Source organism: Channa argus, chromosome 22 (assembly GCF_033026475.1).
Source record: "Channa argus isolate prfri chromosome 22, Channa argus male v1.0, whole genome shotgun sequence".
Lineage (NCBI taxonomy): Eukaryota > Metazoa > Chordata > Actinopteri > Anabantiformes > Channidae > Channa > Channa argus.
In genome coordinates, this window is record NC_090218.1 from 6,695,971 (window position 1) to 6,715,940 (window position 19,970).

General features: G+C 38.4%; 2 protein-coding genes across 11 annotated transcripts in view; both read left to right on the top strand.

Moving 5' to 3' along the window:
* elnb (elastin b) overlaps window positions 1-8,378 on the top strand; it is a 24,007-nt gene extending 15,629 nt beyond the window's left edge. For 6 of the 7 annotated variants that reach the window (XM_067492390.1, XM_067492396.1, XM_067492394.1 and 3 more), the window contains 18 exons: window positions 134-148; window positions 288-311; window positions 474-533; window positions 771-1,007; window positions 1,172-1,288; window positions 1,392-1,430; window positions 1,516-1,572; window positions 1,664-1,855; window positions 2,042-2,098; window positions 2,180-2,437; window positions 2,528-2,953; window positions 3,683-4,366; window positions 4,917-4,967; window positions 5,122-5,190; window positions 5,371-5,421; window positions 5,698-5,721; window positions 6,160-6,225; window positions 6,837-8,378. In XM_067492390.1, the coding sequence (XP_067348491.1) occupies window positions 134-148; window positions 288-311; window positions 474-533; window positions 771-1,007; window positions 1,172-1,288; window positions 1,392-1,430; window positions 1,516-1,572; window positions 1,664-1,855; window positions 2,042-2,098; window positions 2,180-2,437; window positions 2,528-2,953; window positions 3,683-4,366; window positions 4,917-4,967; window positions 5,122-5,190; window positions 5,371-5,421; window positions 5,698-5,721; window positions 6,160-6,225; window positions 6,837-6,880 (2,471 nt within the window). In that variant the 3' untranslated portion in view covers window positions 6,881-8,378. The remainder of the gene's footprint in view (window positions 1-133; window positions 149-287; window positions 312-473; window positions 534-770; window positions 1,008-1,171; window positions 1,289-1,391; window positions 1,431-1,515; window positions 1,573-1,663; window positions 1,856-2,041; window positions 2,099-2,179; window positions 2,438-2,527; window positions 2,954-3,682; window positions 4,367-4,916; window positions 4,968-5,121; window positions 5,191-5,370; window positions 5,422-5,697; window positions 5,722-6,159; window positions 6,226-6,836) is intronic. The other variant, XM_067492392.1, reaches the window with a different exon arrangement.
* A 1,123-nt stretch (window positions 8,379-9,501) lies between these two features.
* LOC137107998 (LIM domain kinase 1-like) lies at window positions 9,502-19,833 on the top strand. Of its 4 annotated transcripts, none has more exons than XM_067492230.1 (15): window positions 9,502-9,772; window positions 12,172-12,310; window positions 13,041-13,150; window positions 13,322-13,495; window positions 13,630-13,735; window positions 13,845-14,116; window positions 14,193-14,382; window positions 14,947-15,033; window positions 15,350-15,481; window positions 15,571-15,597; window positions 15,737-15,802; window positions 16,258-16,444; window positions 17,336-17,391; window positions 17,606-17,763; window positions 18,546-19,833. In XM_067492230.1, the coding sequence occupies exons 1-15, from the start codon at window positions 9,729-9,731 to the stop codon at window positions 19,108-19,110; spliced, it is 2,313 nt and encodes a 770-aa protein (XP_067348331.1). In that variant the 5' UTR covers window positions 9,502-9,728; the 3' UTR covers window positions 19,111-19,833. The 4 variants fall into 4 exon arrangements, with proteins under 4 accessions (XP_067348331.1, XP_067348330.1, XP_067348332.1 ...); XM_067492229.1 differs by having other exon boundaries at window positions 9,504-9,772; window positions 15,571-15,630; XM_067492231.1 differs by lacking the exon at window positions 9,502-9,772 and having other exon boundaries at window positions 12,177-12,776; window positions 15,571-15,630.
* Window positions 19,834-19,970: the final 137 nt, after the last annotated feature.

Below are 19,970 nucleotides of genomic sequence, written 5' to 3' on the forward strand. Positions count from 1 at the left end.
GTCCATAATTATACTACTGTCTGCAGTTTTTGTGGGGCAAATAAGTGGTATTTAAGACTCCATAAACACTTTGGCAAAGTACACATTATGTTTTTACAATTTCTCAACATTTTTCTACTCTATTTTTAAACAGCTGGGACAGGTGTTGGTAAGTAGACCTATATACACCTCATACACTAATCAAATAAATTAGCTAGTTATGTCTGTACTTCTTGTAGTGTTATTTGGACTAAATTAGAGACTTTCTGCTATCTTTCCTTTTTTTTCCCCCCTTCTCTAAAATTCAGGTGGCACTGGACTACCCCCTGAAGGTGGGATTCCTCACTAGACGCATACAGAGCAGAGGCATTGTTTGAACATCTCATATATTTAAACTAAGATTCCCGCTTGTGCTTCAAAAAAATTTAAATTGCCTCCTCAGGTTTTAATATTTTCTTTTCTTTTCTTCCTAAATTTTACTATAATCTTTGCAGGTTCTGCCGGTGATCTGTCAGGTGGGACACTGCCTGGAGCCAAACCTCTCAAACCCCCAGGTAAACAGTATTAAGTCTATCTTACCCTAAAACAATGAACAATTAAAGTTGAGGGATAATTTAACTTCTGTGCCTTCCAATTACTAAACAGCAGATGGCCAATTACCTAAGTTTAAAGAGTTCTGACAGTATCACATATCGGGAAATTTACTCACCAGAGTTCTCATTACTGATTCCATCCAGGGTTCCAGTTTTAATCCGTAAACACTTGGATGTCATTTTATGCTCGGTCTGCAGGTGTCCCCAGAGGAGACACACCAGGTGAAGGAGATGGAGAGGGAGGTCCTGATGGGGAGAGAGATGGTACAAGGAGAGTACCAGGGGGAGTAGGAGGGGGTCCCACCAGTGCAGAAAGAGCAGGAGTTTCAGGTAGTGTAGCAGATGTTAGAAGAGGAGACAGTCCTGCTACTGGAACAGGTGTTGGACCAGGAGGTGCAGCTGGTGGAATAGGAGGAACACCAAAACCACCCAAAGGTGATAGCTCATCTAAAATCATCCAATTTGAAATACATCTATAAATTCAAACATCATACATTTTTAGTATGTGCAACACTGTATCAAATTTCTAATCTGGAAAATAAAACTGGCGTGCAAAGACTGAATCTGTACATATGTATGTATTCATTTTTTAAATATAGTATACAGACCTGATGGGACTGTAGCTGGAGGGGTAAGTGGTGGTCTGGGAGGAGCAGGAGGAGGTCCTGGGGCAGCTGGAGGAGGCCAAGCAGGTGCAGGCTTGTTACCTGGGGCTGGTACGTTTTGGTTTCTGAAGATTTGTGTATTTCTGTTAGATGTCATACCTATGCCTATATATTACAATAATTAATCTACACATTTTCACATTGTTCATCACAGGCTATGGTGCAGGTGGAGGTGGAGTTTTACCAGGTGGAGGTATGCTGACTGGCTTTGCCAACTAAATTACAAACTGTGAGTGAACGAAACTACATTTCAATGCATCACTTTGTTTCTCTCTAAGGGATACGGTTCCCTAGTGGAGCCGGAGTAGGACAGAGAGCAGTGAAACCAGGCAAAGGTGAACTGTCATCTCCTGCATTAGGACAAATTTTGGCTTGAGCAAACATGATACATGCTACACGATACATTTAATGCTTTTATCTACTTAGCGTATGGGACTCCTGGAGCAGGTGGTTACGGAATGGGTCCAGGGGCTTATGGCGTCGGACCTGGAGGTTATGGGGTTGGTCCAGGAGGATATGGTAGTGGACCTGAAAACTACGGAGGAAGGGGAATTGGTGGTGAAGGAGCCCTTGGAGTTGGAACTGGTGCTGGAGGTGTAGGAGGAGGAGTAAGCCCAGGTAGAGTCAGTGTTGGAATAGAGGAATATGGTGGTGGGTTGTGTTTGGTAGTAAGTTGACCTCTATAAAAAGGTTGTAATTGATGGAATGAGAAATCATCTAATTTAAAGTTTAAGTCCCAAATCATCTAATTTAAACAGCATGTAACTAAAATAATGGCTCACTGTTTATTTTATGTGGCGTCAGGGTCAAGATTTGGTCCAGGACTTGGAACTGGCACTGGCACTGGCAAACCACCAAAAAGTACGATAAGAATTAATAGATAAATACAGCCAGATACAGGTGTTTATGCTAAAAAATTAATGTACTAATATTTGTTTTAAGGCTATGGGGCAGGAGCTGGAGGTACTGGGGTTGGGCCTGGTGGCTATGGAACTGGACCAGCTGGCGTTGGCTTTGGTCCTGGTGGATATGGGCCCAGCAGTGCTGGGAGAGGACTCGGTAGTGTTGGAACCAGGCCAGGTGATTTTGGACAAGGTGCTGTTGGCACAGGACCGGGCAGCTATGGTCCTGCTGGAGCAGGGTCCACGCATGGTGTTTATACTGCTGAAAGAGCGGGCACAAGAAAACCCCCAAAATCAGGTAAAATGGTCATGTATTTTGAAATCAATAATAACACTAATGTATTCTGTGAGCAAGTTGATGGATCAGTGTCTTTTACATCTGGCACAGGAACAGGTTTTGGACCAGGAGGTGTTGGAACAGGTACAGGTTTCGGACCAGGAGGTGTTGGAACAGGAACAAGTTTCAGACCAGGAGGTGTTGGAACAGGTACAGGTTTCGGACCAGGTGGTGCTGGCATAGGAACGGGAGGTCTTGGACCAGGAGGTGTTGGAACAGGTACAGGTTTCGGACCAGGAGGCATCGGAACAGGTACAGGTTTCGGACCAGGTGGTCCTAGCACAGGAACTGGGGGTTTTGGACCAGGAGGTGTCGGAACAGGTTTTGGACCAGGTGGTCCTGGCACAGGAACGGGGGTTTTTGGACAAGGGGGTGTCGGAACTGGAACAGGAGGTTTTGGACAAGGTGGTGTTGGCACAGGAACTGGTTTTGGACCAGGAGGCCAAGGGTTCGGAAAAAGAAAACCTTTCAAATCTGGTAAGTAACAATCATAGAAATCAAGGGTAGGTGATACATAAATATTAAGTGTTATTTAAATCAACACTGATTCAGACAACACTTTCTCATTTTATTGTCATAAAAGAAAGTAGTTAAACACAATTTTTTCATTTTTGTTTTCCAGGTGTTATTAAAGGGCGACTTCACCAAATTTCAAATTGCTGTCTATGGCTTTAGTTTAAAGTGTAAATGAACACTAATCTTTTTAAACTTCCCTGTGACTGTCGCCTCATTAAAATATCAAATTCTGGCTGAAAAACTCCTCCAGATGACATCACTCCATAGTGTGAATAACAAGATAACATAATCTGAACTGAATATTCCTCCAATGAATGTCATCTGGAGGCATTTTTCCACTAAAACTAGAGAGAAATTTTGATATAGGCAAGTCAAAGGGAAGTTTAATGGCATTTATGTACATGTACTACCCAAACTAGAACCAAAGTTCAAAATCAGTGAAGATGTCCTTCAATAATTACAATGTAGTATAAACTTACTCTTACTATCTTACTACCACTTGACATATATTAACTTTTTTACAAAAGTCCAAAGTGGCAGTTTCAAATAGTTGCATACGAACTTACAAAATTAATCTAAACATAAAACAAAAAAGCGACAGAATTTAAACATTTACAAGATGAAACATTTTAATATGTTTTTTTATATGTGATGTATACTTGAGATTTTACATTTACACCTGTTTCCCAGGAGGACTATTAGGTGCAGGAGCTGGCCCTGGTGGAATTGGAGTTGGCCCTGGTGGAGTTGGAGCTTACCCTGGTGGAGTTGGAGCTGGCCCTGGTGGAGTTGGAGCTGGCCCCGGTGGAGTTGGAGCTTACCCTGGTGGGGTTGGAGTTGGCCCTGGTGGAGTTGGAGCTTACCCTGGTGGAGTTGGAGCTGGCCCTGGTGGAGTTGGAGCTTACCCTGGTGGGGTTGGAGCTGGCCCTGGTGGAGTTGGAGCTTACCCTGGTGGGGTTGGAGCTGGCCCTGGTGGAGTTGGAGCTGGCCCCGGTGGAGTTGGAGCTTACCCTGGTGGGGTTGGAGCTGGCCCTGGTGGAGTTGGAGCTGGACCTGGTGGAGTTGGAGCTGGCCCTGGTGGAGTTGGAGCTGGACCCGGTGGAGTTGGAGCCAGACCTGGTGGAGCAGGAGCTGGCCCTGGAGGAGTTGGAGCTGGAACTGGAGGTTATGGCCCAGGAGGATTCGGTCCAAGTGGAACTGGCTTGGGCCCTTTTGGTTATGGGCCTGGGGGTGCTGGACCTGGTGGTTATGGCCCAGGAGGTTTTAGACCGAGTGGGGCTGGTGGATATGGACCTGATGGCCAAGCAGTTGGGACAAGGAAGCCTCCTAAATCTGGTTATGGCTCATCCTTGGGTGGAACTGGCTATGGACCAGGTAAAATGCTCAATTAATGGATACAAATACTTAATCAAAAGGTTTTTAAAAATTACTGCTACCAGCAGTGCAACAAATGAATATTGTTGCTGGATATTGGCCCTATCACTGCCAAGAACTATTGCTTGAAAAACTAATTGACATTTAGCAGGTTTTCCTAAAAGTTGCTCTCTTCTTCAGCAAACACTTTGGTAGTTTTAAAGTGTGCAACACTTATATAAACAGATATATACAACAGATATAAGGAAATTAAACTATTATGTCCAATTATGCGAGTAACTATGGTCACCTATAAGGATGTGACCATTATTCTATTATCAACAAAGCAGGAAATATTTGGGAAATTTCCAGATAACTTAAAGTTAATACAACAAACCACAAATTACAATACAAATAAATACAAATAAAATGCACTGTAGTTTATCCTATGGTTTATTTGTTTTTTTTCCTGCAAAAGAAATTATCTTCCAGATAAACATAGGTATTCTGTTACTTTTCTACTATATATGTGTGTAATCCAATACACTTCATTCACACCTGTGTTCACCAGGTGGTGGAGTAGGAGGACTTCCTGGTGCAGGAACAGGAGGCATCATTGGAGGTAAGTTTAGAAAGATAAGTTATAATTAAAGTTACAAATAATTGTAGTAGCATTGTTTAGATTGACTACCTTAGTAACATGCTGCACTATATGTCATTTATTTATTTATTTTCAAAATGTTGTAAAACTTTAATGTTTTTTGTCACCTTTTCAGGAGGTGTAGCCGGAGGAACAGGAGTTCCTGTAGGAACAGGCCAAGGAGTAGGAGGAAGTGGCTTGGCAGGTCAGTTTAATTAAGACACTGATAAAGAACAGGAATATCACATTAAAATCATTTTAATTTTGTAATTATTTTGAGATTTGAAAATAAATACATTCAAAAAATTCAGACTACTGCGTGGTAAACACCTTACCTACCTGTTAGCGAAAAGTAATGTCGGCTGTATTGTGTCTATTGTTCCAGCAGGGGGTGGTGGTCCTGGGTATGGTGGGGCTGCTGGTGGAACCTATCCAGGTAAGGCAGAGGCACTTCAGTCTGCCTTTCACACACTTAGCATGCTGTTTATAATATTTTGAAATCTTGAGCAATAAACTGAAAGTACGGATAAACCCAGTGAAAGCCAGCACACAGTTGCACACAAGGAAGGCAACAGAAGGGGCTTTTTCTTGTGTATGGTGAATATTTGTTTTGGCAAATTTTCATTTATGTCGTCACTGAAATAACAAATAAGACCATTGTAAAGATTGTCTTGTTTATTATGGCTTTGTCTTTCCTGTTATTGTTCTATAGGATATACGGGAGCTGGACAAAAATGTAAGAACTCACAGTGTCCACTGGAAAAAGCTTGTTGAATTAGGTTTAGTCTTTTTACATGCACATTGTTTGTTTAGCACTAAGAAATAAATGTCATACACATCGAGGCAGGGTGGTTCTAATCTAGTGTAAAAACTTTAGAACCACTTCTTCTTGTAATGCATTGCAGTATGACTCCGCTACCTACTATGACCTCAAAAATAAACACATAGTAGAATTGTCACTTTTCAGCGGTTTCAGCCTAAAAACTGAGAAGTTATAACTTTGTAAAAATAAAATTCATAGCAAAGCCACTGTTTTGGATTCCATTACATTGCACAGGTGGTGATATGCCTAATCAGTAAAATCATATTTTGAATCGAAACATTAGACATGTGTGCAGGGTTGGTGTTAGCATATCAACGAAACTGCTTTTTTAAATTTTCTGTTCCCATGCAGCCAAGGCACAGAAGGCAGCCAAATATGCAGCGATGCAGGCCTTACTGGGAGGTGGGGGATACAGAGGTAAAAACATTGCATGTTACTTAGCATTGCTTTACACTAAGCAGAATTCATACACTGTACAACATTGCACTAGAATTGCCTGAAATGTCGTTTAGTTGGCATATTTAGCATAAAGATGATTGCAGTGCATGAGGTTTAAGATTTACTATTGAGTCTTTTTCCTTACAGAAAAGTAAATGATGGAATTTGTTTTGTTTTTTTACTATGATACTTTCCATGTTATCATGAAGTAATCATGTTGGATGAATGAATGTTATCATTAGTATGTAATGATCATCAAAAACTTAAATTCAAAGAAGCGAGTAGAAATTCACAGTGTTTAAACCTGGGGGAAAAAAATACTAATGCAGCCATTGCATCCCATCAGAATTGGGATTTTAAGTTTTGCCACATACTGTGTGGCAAACACAAAATAACAGTAATAGTTTGAAGGGAGAACTATGACACAGGTGAAGTTTGACTTACTAACTGCTCACTAACTTTTAACGCAACTCCAAACAAACATTTCAGTCAACTCTGATTAACAGCAAAGAAAATGCTTTGTAGTGCAGTCTTTACTCATACAATATCTAAGTTATATAAAGATTAATTTACTATGTTCTGGTATTTAGGGGCTGGCTGTCAGGGTAAATACTGTGGCAGAAGAAGGAAGTGAGACACCCCAAAACAGGAAGTGACCTCATTAAAGTGACAGTGGTGCTATTGCTTTATCCCATGTTTTACCTGTCATTGAAGCAAAAGATTCAACACATTCTATTAGTTAAATTTTCATTTGGTTAGACTCTACATAAGAGTCTCTTTCCCAAAGAGAAGTGGTTTTCAGCCTGTTAGTTGTGGTTAAAACAAGGTGGTGACACTGTTACAGACTGTATAGCATTTATGTCATGTTGTTTTCTGCATAATACTGCACTGGTTCAAGAAGTAAAGATACATTTCACACGAAACACAAGCTAGGGATACTTTTGTTTTAAAAGTATTTATTTTCTCCATCAGTCACCTTCTGACTACCCGACTGAGAACCACTGAAATAAATTAACCAGATTTACAGTTTTTGCATATTGTTGTTGCATTAAATATCCTTTAGCTTCTTGTGCACAAATCACCGTGAATCTTTTGGGTGAAGACTGATACCAAGGACTGCCGCAGGGCAGCTCCTTCAGACCTGTCTGCATGCTGACACACATAAAAAATGTATGTCTGAAGAGTATGTTTGTTTCATTGCTTCAGTTTTTAGCTTTTGCATCAACATGAACACTCTTAAATAATTTGATCTCCATTGTGTACATACAAAGAAAGAGACGCCTGCTATTTCAGGGCACTGTGAATAAAAGGGACTGAAATGGCATTTTCCCTGTAATGTTTTGACTGGCCGCTCTTTCATTCCTGAAAAGCAATCGGTATTCATTTTTAAATGTGCTTGGGTCTCAGCATCAATAAATGCAGATGCTGCAAGCTATCACCTATTAAGAGTCTTTTAAGAAACACTTAAGGCACTATTTTATAGCTACATAACACTAGGTTGTATTACTGTAAAATACTGGTTGACAGGTTTCGTCCATTTTTAGGAGAATGTATTTGTTTTGGTGTTTGGATGTGGGTTTGATTTGGCTTTAACTTTTACTGTTGCTTAATAAATGTAAACTAAATGTGAGGTAATATAACATGACAGTGCATTTTAATGACATCTGAGGAGCGTTGATGACTGTGTTTTTGTGTACCTCCTTTAACACTGTTGACATTTTGTTCACGTTTACTAGTCTTTAAATTATGCAGAGAAAAGGCAGAAAAATGCTTAGTTCTTTATTTAGGCTTATTTTACGATTTCATGTGAACAAATACAGCATTAGATATTTGAGTTATCTTCTGTGTGTTTTACGTTTTTAAACTTGTGTACTACTATGGTAAATATAAGTGCTTGTGTGTTGTCTTCATGTCCTTGAATGTGTAATGAATCACAATGTAGTCTGTGATATCACTAGAATTATGTCTTTGCATCTCATCATCATGCATTTTGCATATGAACTTAATTTGTGTTCGTATCGCACAGCTAAACCTGTTTTTACCAAGTATTTCTGATGTGTGGCCTAACAAAATGGTGCACTTTCGTACAAATTTAAGGATGCCTTCTAAAATAAAGAAATGCCCAGTGAAAAGTGTTTCAAGAAAGTTTTATTTTAAAGAGCAACATCAATTGACTATTGTTGCACATGTGTAAAATATGAAACAGTAATAAGGTTTTTGGGTTTTTTTACACAATGTGAGGAAGTTGCATATTCACAGGCCGATGTTGTTGAATTGAATGTGTTGTTTCTTTAGTTGTGACATGTTGATTGCCACATGTAAGGCAAAAAACTGAAGTTACAGCCTGAGCAGACTAAACCTTTAAAGCAGCAGAAAAGCACCATCTTCATGGGCATCAGCAAATACTCCCCATCTTGTCAAATGGTTTTGTTAAAATAACTAATTATCCAAATTTCCACAATAAAGTCAAAAGGTTGGGTCCCCAGATCTCTTGTCTTTCAAGAGGACTTAATACGACCTTTTTCTAAAGCACTGCTGAATCAGTATTAGTAATTTAATTTAAGTTCCATTTTACTGTAGTAATATCAGTCATGGGACATTTTCTTTTAGAACATGCACTTTTAATAGTACATGTACAGATTTGGGATCTTATCCATTCAACGTATGATTTGGACCTCGAACACTCGACCCTGAGGTCAATGGGACCTCTGCACTGGGACATCTCTGACTGTGACTAAATTTGATATAAATTACAGTGGATTAAATTGTGCTTTGTTGCCTAATGATTTCCCAGCTAAATAAACAGCAGCACTCACATGGATAATCTGAGGGCACTAGATTTTAGAAAGAACTATATCAATGGCTCTTTCCCCCGAATTATTCTGAGTTGTTCCACTTTCTTCAGCTTTGTCTGAATTCTCCATGTGTTTGTTGTGTGTCATGAATAGAATCATGGACAGTGCAATAATTGGGGCATTCATAAAGAGATTATGGGTGTGCTAAAGGGAACAGGGCTCATTTCAACACAGAGACTCTGTACTTCTGGGAAAAACTCACACTTGCTTATATTAGCTCATATTAATAGATTCACATTTAAGAGTCTGTAAGATGAACTCTCCCACACTCTATGGACTCTGCAGAGCAGTGTAACTGTATCTTGCAGATGTCTTCATACTAAAAGGAACAGGGGGAGGAGGGAGGAGCAGAATTTCTCTACTAGGATAGGTCTGTTTTAGGCAACTGGTAGAATGGTGTCAATGGGTCTGTATTTTCTCAAAAAGCTACTCCACTATACATTACTGCGGGAACTCAGCACAGGAAGTCTCTAAACGCAGGGTGAAAGGGAGTGCAAAAGGGAAACGCCCACTACCGGTCACAGCAGAGTCTGTGTATGAACTAGTCATGGCTCACGCAGCGCTGCCTTTTTAACTCGGTGGATTATTTCTGAGTGAAAGTTGTCTAAACTGAACTGCTGGAACAGAATGTCACGACGGGACCAGAGGTTTCGAAGAGGAATGAAAGGACGGTAAGAGGCCCTGCTGTTAATTGGTGACATGTTTAGAGGCAAGTCAGAGAAAGAGAAACATTAAGAAAGCATATACAAAGGTCAGTAAATAACGAATCTAAAAAAACGGTTTCACAACATCTTCAATACTTCCTCAAACAGTAGTCTACTTTCACATCAGCTATGAAAAGCTGTAAAAGTAGTCATGTGATGATCATAACTTAAGTATTAGAATCTCCAACACAGTTAATAATTAAGTTTTCTATTAACTTTTACTCTTTCTTAGAGCTATATGAAAATATACAGGAATAATACCAAATGCTTATTCTGCTTATAAACTAGATACAGTACATAACAGTTCTGTGTGACACTGTGACACCCAACACGAAACAAATGCATAAAAAAACAAACTTGTGTTTTTAAGCACAACCGTTTTTTGTAGTCCAGCAGGGTGAAACAGAAAGACCATGAAAGAAAACCAAGATAAAACAATACGTCATTATCCTTGAAATATGACCCAAGTTATTGTCCTGACATCATGCTTGCTTCATGTGTCCACATTTCAACATGACAGAGGAACAGATGTTAGAGCATACTTGTTTTACAAAAGAGTAAGATGCAACATGAGTCTGACCATTGAAATACTTGTGAAAGAGGCTAATGTGTGAAAGCAGAACAATGAGAAAGGATAAACTCAGGATGTATGTCTGGGCTCATTCCATTCATTTTGTGGAAGCCAGATGTTTTAGTGGAATTGCAGATGTCAAGCTGGAAGGTTAAACATCCGTTGCCAGCTGCACAAAAACAAAGATGGGAGGTCAAAAACAAGCTGTCTGATGGCTTTATCACCCAAATTATTTTCTCAGTAACAAATAAGAAGCAAATCCAACAATGGCAAACAGTAATTTCCATAGTGCAGCATATAGCCAGACGATATATCTGTTAGTTCTAGAGATTCCTGTAATAGAATTTATTTTACTTTTGTTCTACTGAATATGAGCTGAAATAAGCTCATTTTCAAAGCAATTGTACCAATAAAGTAATAATCTTAGACAACCTTAAATCAATTCTCAGTTATGCAACAAAACCTATTTGCTTATTCTACTATTTACAGTCATACAGGAAATAAGGTGCTATACACATCAGCAACTCAGAGAGGGGTAACATAAATGGTATTATGCATAATAACTATTTTTCTGAAGCAATAAAGAGAAGAGTTTGGGGACAGCAGTGGCTCAGTTGGTAGAATGGCTGCCCATTGATTGAGGGTTGGCAGTTTGTCTCAAAAGCGGAGTTTAGCAGTATAAAAGAAAATGAAACACCATCATCATCGGAGGAACAGTCCTTGCTTCTCCATCTTCATTCGCAATAGCAAAGAGACCCTATCATTTCCTATTGTAACAGCAGCATATCATTTAAAGTTGAGGTTTGAAGAGAGGAAACATGGAGCTGTTCTTTCCTCAGGAAGTCACCTCCCATGCTGACTGTAGCTTGTGTGATAAGAAAGCAGGTTTTTATTGTAGTTGGTTTAGGTATTCTACATCCAGATATAATTAGGATGCGACCCAAAGTTTCTATTCACGAATTTCAAAGGACTAAAAGTCATCATGCGGAATGCAAGGCACTTTTTTGTGAAGACATGTGACTGACAACATAAAAAGCTGCATGTAAGAAGCCATTTTAACTAGAACCCAGCTGAATATTCTCTGTCATAGTGACATCAGCAATTTAAATTTGCAATGCATAATTTCAACATGCAGTAAAGATAAACGTATTTCCCCCAGGCATGTGAAAGAGAAAAAGCAACAGCTTTGTGTATTTACTGTCTCAGCCTCGTTTCTAATAAAGACACCACATTGTTATTCAACAGAGTAGCAATCAACAGCTATTCAAGTAGGGTCAAACTAGTAAAGAGAGGAGACGAGTTGAGTATCAGTGACGTGGGATACTGCGTCACTGAAGAAGAATTTCTGGTCCAACTGACCTGGAAGTGCTCTACAGGATGTCATGTGAGATGATCGAAAGAGGTCAACTTTCCTAAAGTCTTGTCTTTCAACACTGATATGGCTCACATTTCTTTGCGCAAACACAGCTCTACAGTACTCTTTAACAGCCTATATATAAATCTGCGGGCAGCAGGTGGTGGAGTGGTCCCCTAGACATTGATCTTTCTGTGTCGAGATGGTGTGGTCTTGCTTGCTTGTGTGGGTTTCCTCCCACAGTCCAAAGAAAACACATGTTAACTGGTGACTCTAAATCGCTGTAGGTTTGAATGGTTGTCTCTCTGTGTTGGCAAATGGCAAATAGTGCACAAATAAGTAAAATTTGCAGAAAGCCTTGACGAAAGTCAATAAAAACATACAACCACATAACAAAAATTATGTTAATAATTATTCTGAATAATTATTTTTTTTCTTCAGGTGTTGTGAATGTGGCTGCATCCTGTCTCGCTGGTACTACGAAAGAGATGGACTGTTCTACTGCAAGAAGCACTACTGGGGCCGTTACGGAGAGCACTGCCACGGCTGCAGTGAGGCCATCTCAACAGGACTGATTATGGTGACATGATAATCACGTGATCCAAAAGCCTTCTGCTGCAAAGGATAAAAACACCACAACACAAATTTACATGGTGTTATTACTATTTTGCTACCATCCTGAACAACATTTACTCTACACACACTGAATGGCTACACAAGAGATAAGCCACATTTCCTGACCAGCTTCCCCCTCTGGACTCATTTTGTGACTATAATTGTCAGCTATAATTCCATAATAATTAGTCACAGCGTCACAGTAAAAGACCAAACTGTGCAACGCTACCTTACCTTTTTTGTTTATTACTCTATCCAGAACATTTTGAACTCAGCCAGTAACAAAGAGTCGCAAGGATGTTTAAAAAAATGACTTGCTGATTAACTACAATCACCAGTTCAAAGAAACAAGTGGTCATTCAAATACCAAATATAAACCTTCCATAGTATTCAAAGGATGAAGCACTGTATGACCAAAATCAACAACTGCAGTAGGTTTGACTAAATCCCTGCATTTTAACTATTCATAGAATTAAAGTCTTCCTCCATCTTGGTTTCCTGCTGATATGAAAGTAAAAGTGTTTTCTTTCCCTTCCACTCTCAAATAAGGGGATATCCTCTGAAGGCATCGTGACACTATAACACTCTTATGCATGAATGTAAAGAAATAATTAAATGCCATATTTCTCCGCATGTCCCCAAATCATTCTTGCCTTTGCAAAGCATTACACCATATTTCCCCCCTGTATATCCAGGTTGCCGGAGACCAAAAGTATCATCCAGAATGTTTCACTTGTAAAAGCTGTGAAATGCTCATCGGAGATGGAGACACCTACACACTTGTTGAGCGTTCCAAACTTTACTGGTAATTTTGAATTTTGAGGGAAATTACTGACATTTGTGCTAAATAATTACAGATGCCAAAACTGACATCCAAAGACACATAAATGGTATAGAATAATTCTTGGGTCATACAAATTTCTAATCCTGGTATGTATGTATATGATATGTCTTCTTGTCATTGTCTGTACTGCAGTGGCAACTGTTTCAGTCAGGGTGTAGAATCAACTGCAAAGTCAGCTTCTCCCCTAACAAAGAGTACCCACATGGTGGCGCTGGTTTCTCTCCCTCCGCTCTCAGATGGTCGACGAGGCCTGACTGTGGCCACTAATCCCAGCCAAGACCAAACCCCAGTTGTCACAGTGTCAGAGTAAGTCTCTGAAATTAAGACATGGACAAAATTAAATTATATATTTCATTACTGCTAAACTACAACTAAAACTGATCCAATGGCCTTCAACCTACATTTCTATCCAAACATACTTTTCCTCCACTCATTCCCAGGTTAGACTCAGCTGTCCTCAGCCCTGACCTGCTGTCGTCTGTCCACATTGGTGACCAAGTTCTTGAGATTAATGGCATCCCAGTCCGTAACATTTTCCCAGATGAGGTAGGTCTCAAATCTCGCAATGATTAAGCAATAAAATGTGGAACTGCATAAATAACATGCACCTAACACATTAAATACAATTATACTGGTGCAATATTCTTTTCTCTAGATAAACCGTCTGATAGAGGACACAAGCAGACCACTGCAGCTGACCACTGAACACAACCCACACTCCCCTGATGGACTCCTTCATCCAAACAATCACCAGGACAGCATCAATTGTCTTGACCCATCTGTCCGTGACAAACTTGCTTCAACCCGCATGCTTCACAGTCTGGAAGAAGAGCCGAGTCCAGGGCAAAAGACAGAAGAACATACAAAGATGAGACTCTCACCACCTCAGCACCACAGAACCCAAGGAATGCGATCCAGACCCATCCTGTAAGTGCTCACCCCTTGTCTACTTTGGTCCATTATTTCCACGTTTTTCCATGTACTCAGTCTCTTGTTTTCACAGACGCAGCTGCAGTATCGATAAGTGTCCTCTATCCCCTGGAACACATTCGCTTTTATCTCAAAAAAGAGAGATGGTTCGTTCAGAGTCCCTTCGTTTGGACCCTGGAGATAGGATACACCGCATCTTTAGACCTTCAGACCTCATTCATGGAGAAGTGCTTGGTAAAGGCTGCTTTGGACAGGCTGTCAAGGTACGACAAACACATTTTCACTACTCTGCAAACAGTGCTGTTAATTGTTCTTGCTACTGTATTCACGTGAATGGGAAATGTTCTCCCCAATATATTAATCTGACAGCTTTGCTTACTTTGCAGATTCTTAATAAAAACAAAAAAAAAATACAATCAACTAATAGGATGTGTTATGTATTAATCCTCTGTCAGGACAAAAAGTAGTTAAACACACTAAATGAGATTTTGACAAATAATATTGTTGTCTGAAATTTAAGCAATAAAAAATGTATTTAGTTTCTGTTTCTGAGGCCTGTCCTTTTAATTTATTTTGAGAATTTACAGTAGTAAATGTATTTAATAAAGCCCTTTAATAAAGCAAAATTATTTCTTACCCGATAAATTATTTATTCAATGAATCCCTGAAAGAATTTTTTTTTTTTTTTTTTGGTCCCTTTCGGGTTTATTCCTTGAGTTCAGGGTTGCCAGAATACTTGATTAAATACTTGATAGCTGCAGCCCTTAAATATATACCTTTTTTATATATATCATTAACTAGCATTATTTTAACTTATTTCTGTCAAGGTGACACATCAGGAGACAGGGGAGGTGATGGTGATAAAGGAGTTGATAAGTTTTGACGAAGAGACACAGAAGACTTTCTTAAAGGAGGTAAGTGGCCATCAGAAGCAGCCAGGAAACATACATTTTATGAAGTTTTACAAGCCTCAGTTTAGTTAGGAGACTACTGAGATACAAAATCCATTGAACAGCATCAATTCAAGGGGTGTGTCCTGCAAAACACAGTTACTTTTTGAATACTAAAACCCACCGCAAATCATTTGCTGCCAAGATAGCAAAAATTTATCAGGAATTATTAATCCCTCATTGAACCCTTCTCAGACCATTTAGAGCATTACTAGTTGACTATTGTGACCATTTTGCTGACCTTTTGTTGTTTTACCTAAATTCTACTCAATCTTCACAGGTGAAGGTGATGCGCTGTCTGGACCATCCTAATGTTCTCAAGTTCATTGGACTGTTTTATAAAGACAAACGGATAAACTTTGTCTCAGAATACATCCAGGGAGGATCTCTAAGAGAAAGCATCATGAAGATGGTAAATTGATGAAGGCTTTTATATTTCTCCCCGAGTATTGTCAGAGCACAATACAGTACAGTATATTGATCACAGTCTCGTTGTTTTAGAGCGAAGATTTTTCCTGGAATATAAGAGTGAGTTATGCCAAAGATATTGCAGCAGGAATGGTACATATCTTGTCCATGTTATATACATAAAATATTAAAAGTCCCAATTATTCTTTAATCTGGTCCATAATCGTTTCTTGATTGATGTGAAATCTCTCCTTCTAAGGCCTATCTACACTCCATGAATGTCATCCACCGAGATCTAAACTCATACAACTGCCTGGTCAGAGAGGTAAAAAAGTTGTCTATTAAAATACACAACCTTCACTTTAAAATTAATACATTTTGCTGTGTTACGTGATTATGCTGTGGCTGCATTAAACTTGATAAATTCATAAAATGGCTGTAAACAAACAAACATAGGGTTGACTCTGATAGGCGGTGCCTGTTAGAGCCATTTTTAATTGTCCAGATTAGTTCCCACTCAATCAAATCTTCTTTTTGTTCTTTTATAATAAGGAATTGTATTAGTTCTACATACTGAATTTTATATACAACTTGTGTTAAAACTATTAAATTCTACTTTTGTAAGACTTTATAAACAACATTTTTAAACAAAAACAGACCAAGACACTTAATAATTAACTAATTAACTAATAATTAACTGAACGTTTGATCTTTATATGAACACAAGAGAGCTTAAATTATTTCCTTCATTAAACATTCTTTCTCTGTTTTCTCGTTTAGAATCAGTCTGTAGTGGTGGCAGACTTTGGACTAGCCAGGCTGGTGGTGGAGGAGAGGAATCAGAGCAGAACATCTTCTATGGAGCGGCCTGCAAAGGGGACACTGACAGAACTCCGTAAACCTGACCGGAGAAAACGGTACACTGTTGTGGGAAACCCCTACTGGATGGCACCTGAGATGATCCGAGGTTAGTCAACAAAGTTTCAGGCTCTTAGTTAGTAAAGTGGATAAGGAATCTCTGAATGAAGAAGGATTCTGAGAGCTACCTCCAGGGAACGTAAACTCAATCTGACAGTGTTTATCTTTAGGATCCTACTGTACATAAAGCGACTTCTTATTTTCAGTCTTGTTTGTAGTGGCAGTAGAATGTGAATAATTAAAATTCTAGTTAATTCAGTTTGGACTAACTTATCTGGGGACTAGTGTTAAACAATATGACAAGAAAGGCAGTATAAGACCAGTTTCTCTTTTTTCAGAATGATAACTTGACAGCAGTAACAGAAGATCGGACGCAGTGTACAAAGCAAATGAATACAAGTAGCACTGACACACTGTTTTTCATTCAGAGTTTTGGGGATTATCTAAAAACCTCATGTACTATGATTTTTTTAAAACTGGATTATGGTTTTATTAGTATTAGTATTACAGCAATTAATGCTGCTTTCTTTTTAAAATAAAAAACTCAGTGAAAGACAATTTTTCTAATAATGCGCGACTAATTTGGTGTAAACCATTCTGCTTTGACACGGTTATAAAAACTCAAAGTTTCTAAACAGTGCTGACCTAGTTTGCCTTTTTATACTAATAATAGTGCAAAAGAGGAGACATTTTAGGAGACTTAGTAATATTCCAAAGTTTTCACAAGGACCAAAGACATTTACCAAGGAGGTGTTTCTAATTTACTGCAAGTGTGCAGGCTAATCATGGGTTTGAGCTTTATCATTAGGTGCCAGATGTTACTCTTAAGTCTAATAGCAGGTGTAACACTACACTGATCTTGAAAATATGGCAATATTGGATGAGAAAGTACAGTAAAGATGTGCATCATATGTTCATATCTCTCCTATCCATCACTTAGGAAAAACCTACAATGAAATGGTGGACATCTTTTCCTTTGGAATTATGATATGTGAGGTAAGAACATCTAGGCAGAGTATAATATTGATATACATATTATGTACATCTTTCTAAGAAATCATAGGATTTGTTGTTGACTAAAACATGTAATACCTTGCAAAAAACAAAAGCAAAAAAAAATTGGATTTAGGTTGTTTTTCTTTGCATTCAAATAATCAAGTGCATTATAAGTTTTAAAACGGGGACTAACAACATCTCTTTCTCTCTAAAGATTATAGGTAGAGTGAGTGCAGACCCTGACTATCTTCCCCGGACAAACGATTTTGGGCTAAATGTAGATGGTTTTCTGCAAAAGTACCACCCTCGACATTGTCCCTTGCCTTTCCTGCCAGTGGCTGTCCTCTGCTGTAACATGGATGCTGAAAAACGGTAGAACTGCACAAATCTAACCCAACTCTACGTAACTTAATTTTCGTAACTTAAAATTTAACTTACAGTTGAGTGAAAAGGTTTGAATCCTCTTACACTAAAAAAGGCATGAAGAATAAAAGAAAGAGTGTTTTTTTCATCAACGTAATATTTCATGTACATTCAGCTAGTAAAATATGTATATAAATATGATGGGGGTAGTCTCAAGCAGTTTGCTTAGGGCAACAGAAACAATGGAATTAGGAAAACATCTTTAAGACGGCCTCAAAATAAAACTAGTTAACCTTTTATAAAAATGGAGAGACATATAAAGGGTTTAGTAACAATTGTGAAGACCATAATCCAGAACAAGATAAATACCCTAGTTGTATAATTTACTCATAATTTGCAGAGGTATATGAAAATATTTTAACGCCACTAGAGAACATTTCACACATGGAGATGCAACATTTTTTACAATTTTAATTTTCATTACTTTCCTATAACTTTCTTTTTATACACTCCTTGACCAATTTTCAAATTCACATGATGAAGGAACATTTGTACCAGCTTTATATGCATTAAATATAAATAAATATTTTAAAAAACTTTTCTTTACTCTTTTTGCCATTTGAAGTAAAGGGATAGTTTTCCACTCAACTGCACATTGTACAACTGTACAGAATAAATCAATTAATATGATAAAAAGCACCTATTAATTACTGGATCAATGTGCAAAGCTGAAAAACATGTAAATCCCACAATTTCTACTTATTACAACTTTTTGTCCTTGTCTCTTTCAGGCCTTCCTTTTCAAAGCTGGAGGAGTGGCTGGAGAACTTGCTGATGCACCTGAACATCGGTCTGCCTCTACTTTCGGAATTAGAGCATCTCTGCACAGCCTTCTGGCAAAAACACATCCCCCAAAACCAGGACAAGACCCTTAATCCTCATACAGAGTTCCACTGTTCACAGAGCCCTGATGACGAGCATGGTTCAGATGATGCAAATAATCACACAGATACTAATCGCCATTGTCAGAACCAAGAACAAAGTGGTGCACCGGACAGCTATTTTGATGGACACCAACAAATGCATAAAAACAATGACTTGAGGACAGAGAACAATAACTCTGGTTTGAGCACAGCATGCAAAAACCATTCACAAGACAACAGCCTGAGCTGCAGCTTGACAAGAACAGATCTGGGCAATAATGGGTCTGAAACTTATGAACATGATAGCCTCTCAGGCCACAAGCCTTCACAACCCCTGCAGGTAAACAACTCTATGCTAAGCCAGTCAAAACGGCCCATAGGGAGCAGTAGAGTGCTGTGGGACAGATCTACAGATGACAGCTCTTTTCTTTGAATACTTGATCTAAAGGCCAAGACAAGACTCATTTATTAAGGACAGTTCCAAAACATGAAAACCTATGAACTCCAGTGCACCTCTGACTGAGAAATAACTGGACTAGCAATAAAGCTGTTTGTGGAGTATTAATGCTTGGAAAACATCAAGTCATCAAACTAGTGAATTGGTGAACAGATTCATACATAGTAACTTAAGTAATAAGTAATAATACCAAGTGCATCACATTTGCTTCTCAAACTGAACAAGTATTTATGTGTTTTCAACTAAAGCCTGACCAATACTGGACTAAGTTCATACCCATTTGTGACTTATTTACTATACAGTATTGTGTTTTTTTTAAGCACACACATACAAATAACAAGCACAAACATTTTTAAGGATTCCTTAAATTGCTGAATTTAAGTGAGTTTAATTGAGCAAATTGCTTTGTGATTGGACAACTACATTATTGTTGCTAAATTACCTCAAACATATCTGTAGGAATTCTGTATTACAATTTCTTTTTGCTAATTGGCCAACATCAGTATTATAATATTAGTGTATCTCTGTATAGCTAGTGGTTAGGCTCTAGCATCAACATTGTCCAGAACGTGTGAAATACATGGCACTTTATACTTATTTATATATAAATATATACACACACACACACACCCCGAGCTGTGAATTTTGTATGTAATTATGTAACCACAACCATCATTAATAAAATACATTAAAATACAATACATTTCTGTTTATTTTAAAAGAGATATTGTGCAAAAACCAAAAACCAATTCATCAAATATTATACCCCACCTCCACCACATGAATTCAACTAATGTTTGAAGATCTTGTTTTATACAATCAATATTTAACTTAAA

Excerpts from the sequence above, each read along its gene's own strand:
- LOC137107998 (XM_067492229.1), top strand. The coding sequence starts at position 9,729 with ATGTCACGACGGGACCAGAGGTTTCGAAGAGGAATGAAAGGACG. Across the intron at positions 13,151-13,321 it reads GAGCGTTCCAAACTTTACTG|TGGCAACTGTTTCAGTCAGG; the intron begins GTAATTTTGAAT and ends TCTGTACTGCAG. Across the intron at positions 17,764-18,545 it reads AACATGGATGCTGAAAAACG|GCCTTCCTTTTCAAAGCTGG; the intron begins GTAGAACTGCAC and ends TGTCTCTTTCAG.